The sequence below is a fragment of the Anastrepha ludens genome, chromosome 6 (assembly GCF_028408465.1).
Source record: "Anastrepha ludens isolate Willacy chromosome 6, idAnaLude1.1, whole genome shotgun sequence".
NCBI lineage: Eukaryota > Metazoa > Arthropoda > Insecta > Diptera > Tephritidae > Anastrepha > Anastrepha ludens.
The window spans coordinates 86,258,446-86,277,449 of NC_071502.1; the positions used below are offsets into that span (position 1 = coordinate 86,258,446).

At 35.8% G+C, this 19,004-nt stretch overlaps 1 protein-coding gene across 1 annotated transcript; it reads left to right on the plus strand.

Annotated features, from left to right (window-relative positions):
- The first annotated feature begins 401 nt into the window (after positions 1–401).
- On the plus strand, positions 402–18,932 carry LOC128865955 (PAN2-PAN3 deadenylation complex catalytic subunit PAN2). The gene is made up of 19 exons (XM_054106400.1): positions 402–642; positions 761–951; positions 1,021–1,311; positions 1,383–2,411; positions 2,890–3,004; positions 3,077–3,198; positions 3,261–3,357; positions 5,754–5,843; positions 5,919–6,022; positions 6,084–6,257; positions 6,319–6,512; positions 7,592–7,745; positions 7,808–7,910; positions 12,322–12,508; positions 12,591–12,786; positions 12,933–13,162; positions 13,529–13,750; positions 17,699–17,808; positions 17,874–18,932. Exons 1-19 carry the CDS (start codon positions 597–599, stop codon positions 18,041–18,043), a joined length of 3,825 nt encoding a protein of 1,274 aa, XP_053962375.1. The 5' UTR covers positions 402–596; the 3' UTR covers positions 18,044–18,932.
- The last annotated feature ends 72 nt before the right edge of the window (positions 18,933–19,004 follow it).

A 19,004-nucleotide genomic window follows, 5' to 3' on the forward strand; every position in this document is an offset into this window, starting at 1 on the left:
TTTATTAATTAAATTTTTTTGCTATTAAAATACGCTTTTCTGAACTCGAAGAAGCGAAATGTGTATTGGATTCCATGTCCTAATGACAGTCGATTCTATGTTACCGGGGCGACTCGGATTTATATGCGGCAAAGGAGTGCCACTCTAGTAGCATTCTCTAAAGATCTATGGGAAATGTTTATGCTGCTTACAACAAAAAACTTAACTTAACTCTGTAATAAAGGTTTTCTCAGATATGTGTTTTAGTGCCTCCATATAATTTATTTATTTATTTCCATATAATTTATTTATTTTGATTATACAATAATAATAAATACTTTTTTACCTCCTGGCAGCATTAGAGAAGCAGGGAAAACACAACAACGAAACCAATTTGATAAGAAAAACAGGAGAGAAGAGAAATCAAAGAAAATTTGTTGAGAAAGAAAGTTTCGGGTTCACGGATGCAACAAAAGAAGGGCAATTTTGTATTTTTACGAATTCATTTAAAATTTAAGATATTTTAATAAATAATACCGCAACTCTCTCACAAAAAAACGATTCGGTTTGGCGTAAAGCTAGGTTTCAACAGTGTTTGTGTGCGAGTTGGGAATTTTATGGATTATGTTTATTGTGGCGCCGAACCGCCAGAGGACATTTTAAGTAAGTGAAGAAAAATATACAATCGCAAGTGTAGTTGTGAAAATTGCACAGCATTCGTTGAATGATATAAAAATTACAATTGTTGTTTAATACAATTTGACGTCTTGTTGCCACACAGATGTCTACGATGGCGGCGGCCAACGCACCACGGGGCACTTTTCGCCAAATTTTAACGGTTTCAATATTAGTTCCGGGGATCCAGGCTACATGGAACTGGTTCCCATTTTGGCAGATGGCGGCGAGAATTTCGGTGTTTCGGCACTAGCATTTGATGATTACGAGGAGTTGCTCTGGATGGGCAATCAGGGAGTAAGCAGAAATACTTTTTTAACAATAACTTAATCGAAGCTTTATTAACTGGTTTATGGTCTGGTATAGGGCCACGTCACCTCGTACTACAGCAGCACACTGCAAAAGTACACCTCTTTTCAAGTGCATGCCAGCGATATAGTGCGTCAAATCATCACCATCGATTCTGGAATTTTGGTGCTGACGCAAACATCATTAAGACATCAGATACGTCGTGGCATACCGAAGTTTACGCATCGCTCGAAGAGTATGACGGAAATGGTGTGCATGCAACAATTGGCACCACATCGTTTAATAATGGCAGGCCTGCAAGATGAAATGATTGAGTTTGATTTGCGCACACTAAAAGAAATGAAAGTGGTAAGCACCAATTGCCAAATGAAATAGGGATTTTTTAGTTTAGTAAATTTATTTTATTTTGTGCCTTGCAGGAGCATGTCGGCTCCACAGGTTGTACAGTGCTGCGCAAAAATTCACGTTTTCTTTTCGCCGGTGATCCATTTGGTATGGTGACATTGCGAGATCTAAATTCACTTCATGTAGAGCACACTATCAAGACTCACACTGGCAGCTTATCCGATTTCGATGTACAAGGCAACTATCTCATCTCATGTGGCTATAGTGGCAGACAAGGCACATTAGCCGCCGATCGTTTCCTTATGGTGTATGATCTACGTATGTTGCGATCGATATCACCTATACAAGTGCTGATCGATCCACAGCTTTTAAAATTTTTACCATCGCAAACTTCACGTTTGGCTGTGGTATCCAGCTATGGACAAGTACAGTTAGTCGACACAGTTGAGTTGAGCGAACCACGCGTATCAATGTACCAAATCAATACGACAGGTAGCCAGTGTTTGAGTTTCGATGTGTGCTCCTCGTCACAGGCAATGGCTTTTGGTGCTCAATCCGGTCATATCAGCGTTATTGCTACTCTCAATACACCACAACCACAATTTAATGCCTTCTCGAGAAATACGGAGTTTGCTGATCCAGTGCCGCAGTTGCCTTTCGTGCCTATCACAGACACCTCATTTCCGCTCTCCTCCATTATCTTACCACATTTGGTGACGGGTCCGCGCTGGTTCTCCGATTGGCCACCCGAACTGCAGCGCTACCAATATCGACGACCCAAACCCATTGAGTCAGATGTGCTTAACAATATGAAAATGCAAGGCCCAATAGGCTATTCGCCAAATCCTCGTGCAGCGCGTCGCAATCAAATACCCTACATATTGGATTCGCCAAATAACATGGCTTCGAACAGCAATGGTATGGCCAATACTGTGAAAACGACAGAAAGTGGTGTAAAAATCATACCACGGCGCTATCGTAAGGTTGAACTGAAATATTCGAAATTGGGTACGCAGGACTTCGACTTCGAGCAACACAATCAGACATGTTTCGCTGGTTTGGAAGCTACATTGCCCAACTCATATTGCAATTCCATGTTACAGGTAAAAGTCGTTACTAATATAAATCTTGTGTATGCCAACTTGTATAGTCTCCAAAGTGGTGAAATTTAGAAATATTGTGGACAGATAAGTGTTTTAAATGGACCGTTTAGATAAAAACTAGGTCAGTAATTAAACATAATCTTGGCTGCGTCGCAAGTCAACATAAAACGTGGCTTGCCCATTTTTTACATGACATTCAAATCGTAATGGAAGGCAGCAAAAAAAAAAAATAGGAAGACAAATAACTAATTTCATAATTTTATTTCGTTACAAATTTTCTATTATAATGATTCATATTTTCAATAAATATCTTTTTTATTGTTAAAACCTTTATTTGGGTCGTGCAAAGACATTTGCTTACAGCTAACCGACTTCATCAAATGTTCCTTACATTAAGTCACGAAAGCATGCGGTTCCAGTGGAAATGGGGCACTCGTTTTGTGCAAATTCTTCATACTTTCCAACTTTTATATTTCAGATTTTATATTTTATTGAGCCATTGCGTCAGAAGTTAATTGAACACTCTTGTAAAAAGGAATTTTGTTTGTCTTGTGAACTCGGATTTCTCTTCAATATGTTGGACAAAAGCTCAGGTGAGCATAAAACAAATTGAAGTGTGTGATTAATATTTACTTTAAATATTGTTTTCATCCGTTTATACGCAGCTGCTACTCCCTGTCAAGCGAGCAATTTTCTACGTTCATTTCGTACAGTGCCTGAAGCTTCAGCACTGGGTCTTATACTGTCCGATCGTTCGTCCAATGTTAATTTAATAAGTCTTATACAGGTTAGCAAAGCGTAAATTATACTAAGAGATTGCTTATGATAATATTAATTATTTTTCTGCAGAATTGGAATCGTTTTATTTTACATCAGATGCATTACGAAATGGTGGACTCAGATAAGAAAAGTCGCTTGAATAGCGCAACAAGCACAAGCAGCTCTGGTATTTACAATTTATGCACATTTGTTATTTCTATTATTTTTTTATGGTTGTTAGTCCTTATTTTATATATTATTGGAAAGAAATTTTGGGAAGCCTATTTACAAATCAGGAAAAAACTTTACTTTATAACAAAAAAGTTTACAAATATTTCATTCTAATTAACCCTTGAGGGTTGCACATTTTTTGTCACGAATAAGTCGTTATGGTGTATCATTTTTGTTGTTGTTTTTTTGTACATCCTTGCAGTGACATCTATCAACTGAAAAGCAACATTAGTATTGAAAGCTCGCATATTTTTTTCACATAGAGCCGAGATCCCAAGTTAATTCGAAAACTAATAATAAAATAGTTCTCAAGCAGCTAAAAAACACCCGCTATAAACTTATTAAAGAAGCTTTAATCTTTAATATTCATCCATTCATATATAAAATGTATATATTAAGTCGTTTAGATCCATATTTAACATATAGGGTCCGATCAGTACTTGAGCGTCTATACTTTGCATAATTATTAAATAATGATAATTCATTGTTGGCACTTCATTCCAATTTAAAGCGCAACGAGTTCACATTGGAACAATTCACAATAGATTTCAGCTGTCACTGTGCCCACGCAGGAAAAAGTTTAAAATTTTAAGCATTCACTGGGTCACACTTCGTACCGTTTTCTACATTTCCTGTTCCTTAAATGTAAAAAATGGCGCTGAAATATTGATTATGTCAACAAATCGTTTGAGATGTCCAAATAAAGCATGTCACATACCTTAAGTTGAGCCTGTTCTGCAATTGTACCAAATTGTCGCAAAATTTATGCTAACAGCCCATGGTGAAAAAAATTCAGAAGGTGTGAGGAATATCAGACCATTAACCCGCTCTGAGCTGTTTTGAAGGAATCAGCGGATCAGCTGACGTAACTAGGGTCGTGGCGGCGGATTGTTTTCGAAAAAGTTGAAATTATGTTGGCTTTATACAAAAAACAAAAAAAAAAATCAACTCAATCACACCTCATGTTGCTTATCAGAGACTGATTGGGGTCTTCCCAAAATCCTTACTTTATTTTTCGCAATTTTGAGAAGTCTTACGTCAGACTCCTTACAATACAAAACAAACAAAAGGACTAGAACTTGTATGTTTGTAAAAATTCAGTGAATGACTTGGTTATATTTTGAATTATGACATTTAAACTAAACAAAATAATGAAAACGGAGTGTTGTGCATTAAATTGTGAAAGCACGCATTAAAAAAATATCTCCAAATGCAGTTTTTATGCGTGTTTATGCGGATGACGCGCTGGCAAGTGGTCGATTCGTCTATCTGCTCTGCCAATTGATGTCCCCTACGATCATTTGGTAGGCTTGAGTGCCAAAGATCGTGATGCGCATTAAAGTCATCTACTACCAATCGGTTTTCACCCCTGATGAGCGCACCTATGTAAGGGTGATATCCTACCGGGCATTAGGTGACAGGGGGTATGTATATATTAAAAATTTCGAGCTCGGCATCGCCTGACCGGACAGCTGTACCTTGACATTCTAAGGTGCTATCGCTGCGGTCGATGCCTTCTTCGATGAGACAATAATGCACTGTATGGTGGACTATGAACGCCAGGCCCCCACCGTTGTCTCGCTCGCGATCCTTTTTGTGCACGTTGTAGCCGTCCCTGGTGATCAGGGAGGAGCTAGAGTACAGTTTTGCCTCTTGGACCGCGGCTATCTTGATTCCATGACGGTTCAGGAAGTCAATTATCTCGCCTATCTTGTTCATGAGCCCGTTACAGTTGGAGGAGCTTGAAACTCCTCGGGAGTATGGTCGTAGCATGGGGGTGAGGGGCGCTTGATGTTGTCTGCGTTGATTCTGCTGTACGTTCCGCAATATTTGTTGCGGCCTGATGTTGACGGGCGGCCACGCCACGGAGGGCGGTTGCGGGTGCAGAGCTCTACAGCAGGAGGGTTGTGGGCTGATGGGGGAGTTGTGTTGCACCTGTGGGCTCCTTACCGTTAAGGTTTGGTTTGTGGCGGCAATTTGACATGCCTTTGTAAAAAAAAGTATTGACCGCTGTAGCCGAAAGGGTTGGTGCGTGGCTACCATTCGGTAGTGGCCCGGTCCAAAATCCCGGGCATGAACCTCCAAATGATAGAAATGATAAAATGTTTTCTAATATTTTCTACAAGTGTATTTCTGCCATCAAGAAGCTCGTCATGAAAAAACCATTTGCTGTTCGAAGGCGGCATAAAACTATAGGTTCCTCCATTTGTGGAAAAACATCATGACACACACCACAAATAGGAGCTCGGCCAGACACTCGACAAAGGGTGTAAAGGTGTAATAACAATTATTGTTATTATCATTAAACAAAAAGTAATTTTTAATATCCTATATTCATAAACAAATTTGCAGAAGAAAACTCGGCTAACAATGATAAACCTACTACTGTGGACCTTAGCAGCAAAGCGGGCGAAATATTCCAAACAATAGATATGAAAAGTAGTAAGTTGGCTCTACCAAATGATGCCTAGTGAATTCCTTGAGTTGAGTCGATTTTGTGTTTAAAATGTTTTACAGACGATGATCGCGAGCGGAGTAAAATCAACGAAGAAACGGAAATTAGTCGACTATTTGGTACTAAACAAGATTGCATTAATCGTTGTTTGAAATGCCACGAGAAGGTAACTCGAATCAATCAACAAATAATTATTTTTTATTAATAAAGCGTTTTATGTTTTTTAGAAAACTAAACAAAGCATATTATTGGCCTGTAATCTGACTTATCCATTGCAAGTCAAAGAAGTTGAACAATTTAACTTCGGTTCCATCCTCAAAGGCTCACTCAGTACGGAAAAGCACATACAGGCATTTTGTGAAAGTTGTAAAAAATTCTCACCTACCAAGCAAAGTGTTAAGGTGGTGCACGCAGTCAAATTTGTTTGAATAAATGGCTAAATAAAATATTCCTTGATTTCAGGTTACTTGTCTTCCACAAATACTGGCAATCAACTGCGGTTTAAGCAATGAAAAAGATTTGGCATTCCTTCGAAGACAATTGAATCGCAATTTACACACACCATCCGAGAGTCCAGCAATATTGAATACAAACAAGCCCTGTCGTTATGGCATGAATTGCTCCCGCAGCGATTGCCATTTTGTGCATCCCGATAGGTAAGATTAGTCGAAACAGGTAAAAAAGGGGCTATCAAAAGGCGCACATAGATGTTGTTTTAAAATAAAAAGAAATTTAGATTTCTTCAGGTTCCACTATTCTTATTAAAAATACGGCTTTTAACTATTATATGTGAAAAATAGCATTATTTAAATGTCCACGTCTTCAGGCTGTCATAGAAGAATTTAAATTTTCAAGCACTCACTCGCATATTATCGCATTGAGTTCAGCAATTGTGATCCGCCTGTTATGTTACAGCTTTGGAATCGTTTTTGGCTTATCAAAAATCCCGTAAAAAGTAGTCCAGTTGAGTTCGATCGCATGTTTGAGGTGGCCAGTTTATGCCACCATTACGTGAAATTAATCGGCCGAGAACTAAGATCGCAATAATGCAACGTTTTCCCGTTTTGTGTGATTTGTGGCTTCATTCTTTAAATATAAAAATCGTCTATTCCTTCAGACTCATACCACAAAAAATTTTTACTCAGTGGTGTCCATTGGCATTAACATTCATCTTCGAAGAAAACGGGCCAATTATTCACTAGCCAAAAAACCACACCAAACAGTGCAATTTAGTGCATGTAATTATTTTTCTGAAATTACTCAAGGGTGTTCATCTCCCCAGATGCGGAAATTTGGTTTGTTGACAAATATATCCAGTGTGAAATGAGCTTCATCACTAAAGATGATTTTGCGATATGTTGTTCTTAAGGGGTTAGGGGTAGTTAGAGACCCGAAAAAATGATGATTTTCAAAATTTTTTTTTTGCCAGTCAGTTGCTTTGTTTACAAAAATAAAAACATAGCGTTAATATATCATGTTTTCATACTTGACTTTAGCAAAACACAAAAAAAAATAACTAATAATTGTAAAAGTTATCGCTGTTTGTGTGGAGCTGGTTTCTCCAGAAGTCCCTTGCGGTAATCATCACAAGTCCTTGGAGATTCATCTAAAAACAATCGGGCAAGAGAAATTAGTTTTTTTAATAGATATTTTTACAAACATAGAAAACGTTTTTTTTTTAATTTTTTTTTATTTCTTTACTATTATAATTATTACTACTCCAATTTTGCTTTAGGAAATCTCCCACTTCCAACTCCACAACCACCCAAACTAACTCCTCGCCAAATGGACGTCAGAGTTCCTGGTTTCCTCTGGGTTTTTCAATGTCGATTAGTGAACTTGGCGAGCTGAGTGTACAAACCGAGCTTAGTGATACAAAAACTGAAGAGGTTGTTTCAATTAACGGTACTAACATTTTGTAGACTTTTATCAATTTCTAATTCATTTGCAGCACAATTCAATGGAGAATAAGGAAAATCGAAAAAGCGTTAATGAGACCAGCGATGCGGGCAATGGTGAAAGTGCAGCACACGATAAGAAACAAAGTGCTAACTGTAAGTGTTTTACCTACTGATATTTGCTCCAAGCGGCTTGACACAATATTCTTGAAATATTATACATTAAAAAAAAAATGTATCCAGCACTTTGTCGAAGTAGATCGCTGTTTATTAAATTTTTTTCAAGCGCCACTACAAGGTGCAAAAAAAGTTACAAATTGATAGTTGGTTAAAATATAAAATTTTTTAGGACCTGATACCTGCCTGTGCACCACCACCTTCTTGCCGAAGGGCTCATGTTAGCATTTCGAGACGACTTGAGTAGCATAATTTTTTTTTTTTTTGCTGTGAGGATATGTTGTTGTAGCTTACTAAGCCCTGTTGGATCTGTAAAAGGATCAGTCGTCATCGTCAATATTATCTAACCGTAGGCTCAGAAAGCGAACTGCCCGCCGTGCTAGGGCCAGAGGGAGAGGGGTGTAAGATGAGTATGTTTAAGCGATGATTAAGAGCCATGACGGCGAAAAGTCCTTTTATACTCTCAACATTTGTTCACAAATTTCTGTTGCTTTTAAACCTTCCAAAAATAAAAATTCAATCATTGCGCGATACTTGATTTTTTCCATTGTAGAAAATACCCCTGACAAGTCGATACTAAATGGCTTGTAAATAAAGAATGAATTGACAGATTGAAATGAAACTTCACATACGTGCATTTGAAGAGCTTAGGGGGCGTCCATAAATTTCGTGAGGTGTTTTTTTTTTTCAATTTTCTGAACTTCCCTCCCCCCCTGGTGAGATGTCGTGAGATTTTATTCAACCCCCTCCCCCATCCCCCAATCTCACGTGAGATTTTTCAAAATGTGGGTTTCTTATGTAAACGCGTTGGATTGTTATTGTAAAAAGAAAAAAAAGTTGCTTCGTGCTTTTATTTACGACTAGTTAAGACTAGTAATCAATATTGCTGAGAGTTATAAGTGTAATAAAAATTTAACAATAGAAGACTTAAATCGTAACTACTGCGATTAAAAAAAGAATATCTGCTCTAATTCAGTCCATGGAGAATCATGCGCGGTTTCTAGAGAGACTATTGGGACCAACATGTCCATATGATTTTCAGTAAAATCATGTGCTCCTTCAACTTCGTTCTAATCTAGCCACTCTAAGCCGTTGACGCTTGCGCGCAGTAACTTATTAGCTCGTCTTGTGACAATCCGTGAGGGTCGCACTTTGCGAAACATACGCGCTTGCTTAGCTGGTGCAATGTGAGCTGCTTTCCTGTGCTCTGCAGCTCTTGTGATAGATGCGAAGTAAATACCGCATGTACTGTAGCATATTTTCTCTACATCATCACGTATACTTGGGCAATAGAGATCAATAGGCGTGCTGATGAAGGCATTCAGCGGTTCAATCGGTACGCGTATTAGAAATGGAGCAAATGATTTTCCGTCATGTTCTTTAAAGTCCGGAATTGTCAAACGTCAACCTGAGTGACAGGGCGTTCGGCTCATAGTGGCGCGAAAAAAACCGACGGGCTACACTGTACCGCAAATTCAGATTAAATTGAGCTATTTGGTATAAAACAAATATGGTGGTTTGACAGTAGTAATGTATAACGTCGAAGTATGAATGAAATTATTTTCTTTTGAACGAATTAGTGAATGATCTTAATCATACTACGATTACGCTTGAGATTAAATCTTAAGCATGTACAATTTTTTTGTTTCAATCAGAAAAAAATTGCGTGATATTTGTCGAGACCCCCCCTCTCTCCAACGTAAGATTAGATGAGACTTGACTTCGTTTTAGTTGTTGTTGGTGGTATTGTACGGGAATGCTGCTGGAGTGACAGTCTTTCCGGTAACCGACTGGCGTGAGAACGTCTTCATTCTTCTTAGAACCTTAAGCTCGCACAAAAATACATCAATTCTTCTGTGCAACGGAAAAAATTCTCTGAATTAAATTTAGCTTCATTAACGTTGTGGTGTGTCCTGTTCATGAAGGGCTGGGTTTCTCAGAAAACGATGATCTAATAGCGTTTGCATAGTCCACAGTTATTCTATAGCGCATTCAAACATTTTTTTCAAAATGCAGAAATACTAAGGAAATGGAATTTATCGCAATTATTGCCCACTGGAATTACGTTGGAATTCCTTTATAATAATTAAGGAGGTATTCTATTGTAGAGGCACGAATTTCGCCGGGTTTTGAAGCGCTAGGGAACAAAAACAGTTTTACTATCCGCTTTTTTATCATTTGTTTACTGATTATTAATTATTACATTAAAAACTATCCCAAAAATTTACAAAATTATGCGCAGTCAAAGTAGGGTCCAAAAAAAAGAGGCTGTCCTGGCGTACATGATTCCAACCCTCCTGGTGATCTGAAAAATAAAAATCAAACGGATTCTTAACTATTATAGATGCCGCTATTGAATGAGCCTTGTACAAGTTAAAAATTTTTTTCACAATATGGCGGCTGTTTGAAAAACTATTTTTTTGGCATTTTTTTTCAACTATTCCGATTTATTTTTAAATACTAAATGAAAAGTTATAGTTTCGAGCTAGGGTCATCCGATTAAGGAATGTATAAAGAACATCCTCCCTAAATTTGTAGTAAATCGGACCTTTAGAACTCGAGATATCCTTACCGCCAGCTCGAAAAAAGTAGTTTTGAGGAAAACGTGTTCAAAGTTTTGAGACAAGACTGATCGGAATCGATGCCATGTCACCAAAAAGGCTGTAACTCATGAAATAATAGGAATTTAAAACAATCATCTTATAACATAAAATGTCTAAACTTTGAAAATATGCAAAAAAAATCCAATTTTGTTTTTAATTTTTTTTTTATTATTATTTTGATTTCATTTTGACCTTTACGCGCTCCACTTCCTGTCTGTTTGTATACCGCAGCTGTCTAATTCACAAGTGCCAAATATGATTGACCGACGACACGAGTTGCAATATTCATATATCTTCCGATGGCGTGATTAATTGTGCGCCATCTTGTATCGGGTGTTTTTAAGAGCTTGAGCACTTAAAATGATAATACAGCACAGAAATATTGTTTGAATAATTTTTTTTTTAATTATAATCTACTTGTTCCATTTACGTAGACATTTATTTTTTGAATATAAGTTGGATGGTCCATTCGATCAGTCAAATTTTTGATTGCTTTTTCCAATAAATCTGGCCGTATGGCGTCAATGATGGCTCGAATATTTCAATAAATCGATTGTTAGCCGCGCTGTATGGCGAGTTACTCCATCTTGTTGTGGAAGCAAAGGTCGTCGATGTTTAGCTGCTTAATTTTTGGAGGCAAAAATTCAGTCAGTATGGCTTGGTTGCGCTCGCGTTTCACCGTAACGACAGCTCCTTCTTCATTTCGAAAAAAGGACTCATGCTGTCGCCAACATCTATATATATAAATATTATATATATAATTGGCGCTTACACCCTTTTTAGGTGTTTTACCGAGCTCCTCCTCCTATTTGTGATGTTGTTCGACAAATGGAGGGACCTACAGTTTTAAGCCGACTCCGAACGGCAGATATTTTTATGAAGAGCTTTTTTATGGCAGGAATACACTTGGAGGTTCACGGAGGTCGACTGCTATTAGAAAAAAACTTTTTCTCCATTTTGGTGTTTCACGGAGATTCGAACCTACGCTCTCCGAATTCCGAATGGTAATCACGCACCAACCCATTCGGCAACGGCGGCCACATGTAAACCGCCTGCAAGCAAACTTCGAGACAATTGGAAAAGGTACTGCTACAACAACAACAACAACAATTGGACGAAGAACTTCGTGTACAGATTTATTTTATTTTTCGTTTAAGTAAATTTCCACAATTAGGAAGCGTTTTTTCTGGCGTTAAACAATTCACGAGATGATTTGCCAGACCTTACTGAACACAAATGTCAATACAGTTTGCCATTCTCAGCTGCCAAGCCATAGTTATCGATATAGATAGTTCACATGCCGCTAAAATAAACACCCGGTACAATGAAATCCTTTGAAAAATTTATCTTTAAATATCCTTGAGATTTGTAAAAATATATATTAAAGGTTTATTTTTGCAGTAATACATACATACCACAACTTCGTTCATTTTGTTGTTTCAATAAAACCGTAACAAAGTTTCACTTTTCTAATATGAAATAACGTATACGCAATGGCTACCTCTGTTCACGTTTTTCTCTTTGATACTTTGAAGAACTTTAAAAAATTTAACATTAAAAAATACGTAAAACTTAAAAAATTCAATTGATCACGAAATGCTAAATTGAGTATGCAGCATTACTACTATAAATAAGATACACGGTTTCTCGTGCACCACAAAAAGTTGGATAAGAAAAAATTTGATTTTCATCGCACGGTGTAATAATAGAAAACTATGAAATTTCCTTGAAATATTCACTCTAACCAGCTTCATTATAAAGACTTGTGTTTATTTTACCTCCTACAGTGGCTTCCAATAACGATTCATATCGTGAATATGCACTGCATGCTGTAGTCTGCCAGATCGACGATGGCACCCAAAAGAACTTGGTTTCGCTAATTAATGTAAGTAAAAAATATCATACACAGAAAATGGCGACTAGTGGCAGCAATGGTGAAGAACAACAACAATGGTACATTTTTAATGATTTCAGGTAAGTTAGTGAATTGTCATGCATTTTATGAAAACTTGGCTACCATTGACACCCATTTTAACAACCTTTTTCTTTGCAATAGCATTTCACCGGTCTCAATACAAGAGTCTGTCTGGTTTACGCTAGATTGGAAAGTGCCGTGTGTACTTTTCTATAGCAGCATAGGTATGGCTGGTCCAGCGGAACCGAGTGCGCCTGCTGCAGGCACAGCTGCGATAGATGATATTCAAAATATCAGTACGGAAATGGAATTACCCCATCATAATCCATTCATACAAGTAAACTGCGTGTATTTTCCTTTATTTCTTTTATTTTCAAACGAAACAAAAAGAAAACAAATTATAACGACCTTTTTTTGTTGTTGGTGTTTTGTTAGAAATGCTAAAACGAATTAAATTTATTTTTCATTACCCCCTTATTACAGGATATAACAAATCCTGTTCAGCTAGCGCCAGCGCCAGCGCCAAGCAACATGGGCGATGTATTATTTAAGCCATTGCAATCGAATGAAATGCCACAGGCAGGTGATTTGGTCGCTATGGATGCTGAATTTGTCACATTAAATCCCGAAGAGAACGAAATACGTCCGGATGGCAAAACAGCAACCATAAAACCATGTCACATGAGTGTGGCGCGTATTTCATGCATACGCGGGTAAGCGGTTAAGCAGCGCTGTCGTCAAAAAATACGCACACAATTACATATATGTATATTATATATGTATGTATGTATGTAGAATACAAATTGTGAAGTTGCTAGTAGTTGGTGTATGCGGGCGTGTTTAAAGTAAAAATGTCGAAAGCTTTGAATTGGTCAAAATGTAACCCAAATATACACCAACTATCAAAAGCGACAGCAACTTCAAATATTGCTTAAAAACTTTTTCTTTTCCACTTTCTTTTATTATTATTAATGGTGTTAGTTTGTTTAATCAACCTTTTTTAAGTTCTATCCATTGAAACTCTCTTTTTGCATATTTCTAGTACATATTTCATGTGTTTATATTTCTATTGCCTTCAGTCAAGGTCCTGATGAGGGTGTACCCTTCATGGATGATTACATATCAACGCAGGAGAAAGTTGTCGATTATCTGACACAATTTTCTGGCATAAAACCGGGCGATTTGGATGCGAACTTTAGCAGTAAACGACTGACAGCGCTCAAAAATTCATATCAAAAGTTAAAGTATTTAGTGGATATTGGGGTTATTTTTGTTGGACATGGATTGAAGAACGATTTCAGGTATAATGAAAAACAAAGTCTAACCAAACATAATCAGGCCTGTTTTGCATACCGCTTCACCTACTCAGTTTGAAAAGTAAATTAATACAGTTATTCCAAGGATGATAGATCCACCAAGTTTAGCTATTAATTATGGAGCAAAACAAAACGGTGCAAGCAACTTCGGCTGCCACGTCACCGGGTGTATGGCAGCCAAATTGTGCCCGCTCATTTCACACGTATTCGCACACTGGTCCAATCAGTCGTTGATCAACAACAAAGCAACATGGTCGGTGGTTTTGTTGATTTTTTTTTTCATAAACAAACCGATTCATAACTCTTGTTACGTCAGCCCATCAGCTGATTCTGCCAAATTGGCTGATAGCTGGTTGACGGTCTGATATTGACCACACCTGTCAAAATATTTGCACCATGCAGTTATTCCACATTTTTCAATGTCGAGTAAGACGAAACCGATTTTGTTCAGAATCAACCTTTTGGTACGATGGAGATTACTAAGTATTCTTCAATTAGATTGCGAGAAAAATGCAGAACAGGCCCGAAAATGTGGTTTTATTTTGCTAATTATGTTATATATCCTTTTATCCTTGACCTGAGACCTTTTAACCCGTGACCAAATATTTTCCAAATGTTGAGCTAGTGCAGTGCACCTTTTTTTGATTAGATATTGGTTAGTTTAAGGCACTTTTCTGGTCTAGAGACGTGAAAATTGAAGGCGTTGAAAAGTGAAGAAAAACAATACAGTAATTGAAAATCGTTTTTATTCATTAGATCAATTTTTTATTTACAAAAACAAAAATATTTTTTTTTTCCAATGACAATAATAAAAAAATTGCTTCCACTGACGTAACACATGCCACTGGCGTAACTGAGTGGGCTGCTCAGGTACGTCTGAAAAAAAATTCGGCCGATTATTCATCAGGAGATAAAAAAAAATTGTTTCTAGATATTATATCTGTTTATTTGAACAACAAAAAAAAGGATTTTTTTTACGTTCTCGCTCTTAAAAAAAATAGAAAAATTTATTATAAAATTATAATTCTGCTATCCTTGTGGCTCAAGTCTACTCAATAACATATTAAAAATTCAAATCAATCGGTTCAGTACTTTTTGAGAAATTACCAACGCCAACTCGGAAAAAATAGTTTCGAGAAAAACACGGTTAAAATTTCGTGGTACTCCAATATAAAAATTTGCAAGTATATTTTTGAAAGTATAAACTATCATAACATGAAAAAAAACTCGATTCTTTCGAAATTCTAGACCAGAAAGGTGCCTTAATTGTGATTTGTGGCGAGTGAACGAGTAATTCCGTTAGATCCGACTATAGCATTTTACATGTAAAAAAAATTAATATATACATATGTAGATTTATTTTTGAGAAATAACCTAAAAATGGCATGCATAGTGTTAGCCCCAACCCTCACTTACTGTCAAAATGCTGATTTATACAAAAAATATCAGTACGCGTAATTCCAATAAATCCTGCTACAGCACTTTGGGTTTCAAAAACAATTTAAAATATTTACACAAATCAATTTTTGAGAACAACCTAAAAGTGGCATGCCCCTTTTCCCAAAATGCTGATTCATATAAATCCGACTACAGCTTTTTAGGTGTCAAAAAAAAAATTCTAAATATTTTTGAGAAATAACCTAAAAGTGGCATGGCTGGTGCTAAGCCTAAGCCTCAAATTTTCTCAAAATGTGGATTTATACAAAAAATTAATAAATACATTTATAAGAATTTTCTTATTTATTACCTTAACAGAAATTTAGCAGATTTTTTATGCAAAACAAATTTGTACTAAAAATTACAAATAGAAAAAAAATCAACCAAACAACAATTGAAACATATTTTTTGGTCCGAATTCGAATTCAATGTGTCAAAAATTCTTATGAGTAATATTTTTCTGTTAAACTGTGGCAATACTTTGAATTTTTCAGAAAATTTCAATGCATTTTTTTTTTAATTTCCAATATTTTCTTAACTTTTCGTTTAGTTCGCGTTTTCTTACATATTTGCACAAAAAAAACTTCATTATGCATTGCCTATGTTTTGAGATGCCCGCTTGAGCGAGATCCAATCCGGTACCTCTACTTTCCCATGTGATTTAACCAATGAACCAAAGATTTGAGCAACAGCTACAGAAGTTCAGTTCGTCTAAAGATTATAAGAGTACAAATTGGATTCCCATGAACTTGGCATAATTTTAGGTGTATTCCTTTCTATACTATGATTTCCAGTTAAACTAAGATCAGATGCCCAATTTTGCAGGACTCAGTTTAAAAAATCCGCCTCAGCTAAACCAGCACTGAAAACTCGGCTTTCGGGCTATAATAACTTCGTGTAACAGTAAAAGTTATAAAGGAAAAATTTCAGATGCACGGAAAGATGTTGATTTTATATACAATAATAAAGCTGCATACTCAGTACCCCATTTCCCCGTCAATTTAATTGTTTCAAGGACTTGAAAGTTTCAAAAGACTAAATATTCGAAAACGGGTTTAAATACTTACATTCTCTCTATGATATTAGTATGTACTCGTACATCAAACGCAAAATTCTATAACCAGCTTAAAAACATTTGTTTACTGTTCACCAGGCAAATATTAATATATTATTTCCTATTTCCTATAGTTTCAGGGAGGAACAAAGAGCCCCAAATTGTAAAAATATAGTACAATAAATTCCTAGTGAATTATAAAAATGTATATTTATGCAGTAATACATACCTCAACTTCATTCTTCCTCCTGTTTCATAAAAACGTGACAAAATTAGTTCAACTTTCCTCCTATGATATAAAGTATACGCCATGGATACCTCGGTGTAAGCTTTCCCTTTGAAACTCTGAAGCCTTTTAAAATACTAAATTGATTAGAAAACGAAAAACTGAGTATGCAGTATTGCTATAAAAAATCTATAGTTTTTCGTGCATATGAAATTCTTACTGGATAATAAAATAATGAATTTTTGTCTTATGGTGTAATATTTTGTTGCAAGTTTAAAGGCCAGTTTTACAGGGCAATTTCAATTTTGGGTATAGCTGTCACCAAGTTAAAATTTTTAAGTAGTTACAAAATAATTTTTTTTTTTTAATTCACCAGACTTCAACTTAGAAATTTAAAACTGTTTACAGTTAAATTAAGTTTTAACATGGAATTTTGTACACCATTTTTTTATTTTATTTTTTTTTTTTGTGAAGGATCATTTTACTTAGCAACTAAATTTTATTTAAGCGTCCACTTGGTTTATAATTTCACCACAAATAATTCACACTCCCAAAAAAAGATGAAAACAAAAATAAATTCTTGAAATCGGTAATATCGACTCGATGTACTTATTAATTTATTTCGCACAGCTCTATTTGGGCCTAGGTTTTGACAATAAAATTTAATACAATGAAAACACATTTTCACCATACCCTCTGGTAAGTTTCAGGTTGTAGCGACTATAAGCGGTAACAACAATTTGATGCAAAAACAATATTCGAAACGCGCAAAAAAATTGTCTAATATAGTTTGAAAAGCAGTTAAAAAAATTCAACTGTATAAAATGAAATGTAGAAAAAAATATTCCTTAATTTAATCTTTTACTTTAAAAATTCACCATGTTGAGCGCACACTGGAGAATTGGTTAATTTATAGAGACTCACATTTGAGTTAAAAATGAAAAGCTTTAAAATGTAATATTAATGGGTAGGATTAGTCAGTTTAGGTTGAGACTAGTAAAACCATAATTGTGAAATTTAAATTTTAAGCCAGTTTCACTGTAGGAATTCCACCACCCGTGAGCAGATCACAGTGAATCTTGCCTAAGTAATTAATCCTAGCCAAAATTAGTCTAATACGCCCTATGCTCCAATAGGAGTAGAAGGGAAAATATATATAGGTATATATGAAGTTAGTCTAAACTCAACTTAAATAATCGAATTCAATATTTTCCAGGGTAATAAATATCTATGTGCCGTCAGAACAGATAATCGATACTGTACATTTATTCCATCTACCGCATCATCGCATGGTATCGCTGAGATTTCTTGCTTGGCACTTTCTGGGTAAATCTGCGATATATAATTTTTATTGAAATATTAATAAATTTCCGTTTTGCGTTTTTTTTTAGGTACAAAGATCCAATCGGAAACACACGACTCCGTGGAAGATGCGCGCACCACATTGCTACTGTATAAGTATTACCTGAAATTAACGGCGGAGAAGAAATTCACCAGCGCGCTCAAAAATCTGTACGACCGTGGTAAGCAGCTGCAATGGAAAGTGCCTGAGACAGATTGAATATAGGCGGAAGAGCGTGCGTTCTTGGCGCGTCTGATGAAATGGATGAATGCGTGGATGAACTGACTGTAATGATAATAATGTAATGAGAAAGCTTCATAGAAGTAGTGTGTGACATGTGGGGAATTTTGATTATAATGCAGAAGTGTAGAACACTAGATTCCTCCCAACACTAGTTGCAAGTGAAATGCACAAACACACAAACCTTAACTAGAAACGTACACACACGCCGCAATATTTAAACATACAAAGAAATCACCCATGCATTAAGATTACAGCGGAAAAAAGTACAAAAACGACACCGAACCGTGAGAAACAACAAATGCAAAAGAAAAAAATTAAAACCAAAAACAAAAAAAAAACACTACTTTGTTATTCCATTTTTTAAACTAAAAGAAATGATCTTACAAAAAGAAAGCAAAACAAAATGCAAACAATTAACGTGAAAGGAAGAATTTTAAATGATGAGCAACACTATTTTGTCATACATACTTACATATGTTTGCTTTTAAACAAAACTATATACACTACAAAGAAAATCCAAATGGAAAATATTGTAAAACAATTTTAAAACTTTTTGTTTTCTCTTCTAATATTCGATTGTACAGCCCAAAATTACAGTAAAAAAAGAAAACTAGAAGCATAACAATCATACCTTTGTCCATTTTCAAACTCAACATACATAAATATGTCTTCAATTGTACACCCAAAACAATCAGATTATTATGACATCGACGACCACAAAAGCAGACAACAACACTTATTTTTAAAATTTCCATCAATATTTATTTTTATTATAAAAAGAGAGAAAATAAGAAGATATCGAAAGGAAAAAAATCAAATTATATTTTTGAAAAGTTAAATAAAATCTTTTTATATATATATTGCAACAATTGCTTTTGAATTTGATTAAAACACCAATTTTGGGATAAAATAATTATGGTCGTGTAGCTAATATGTA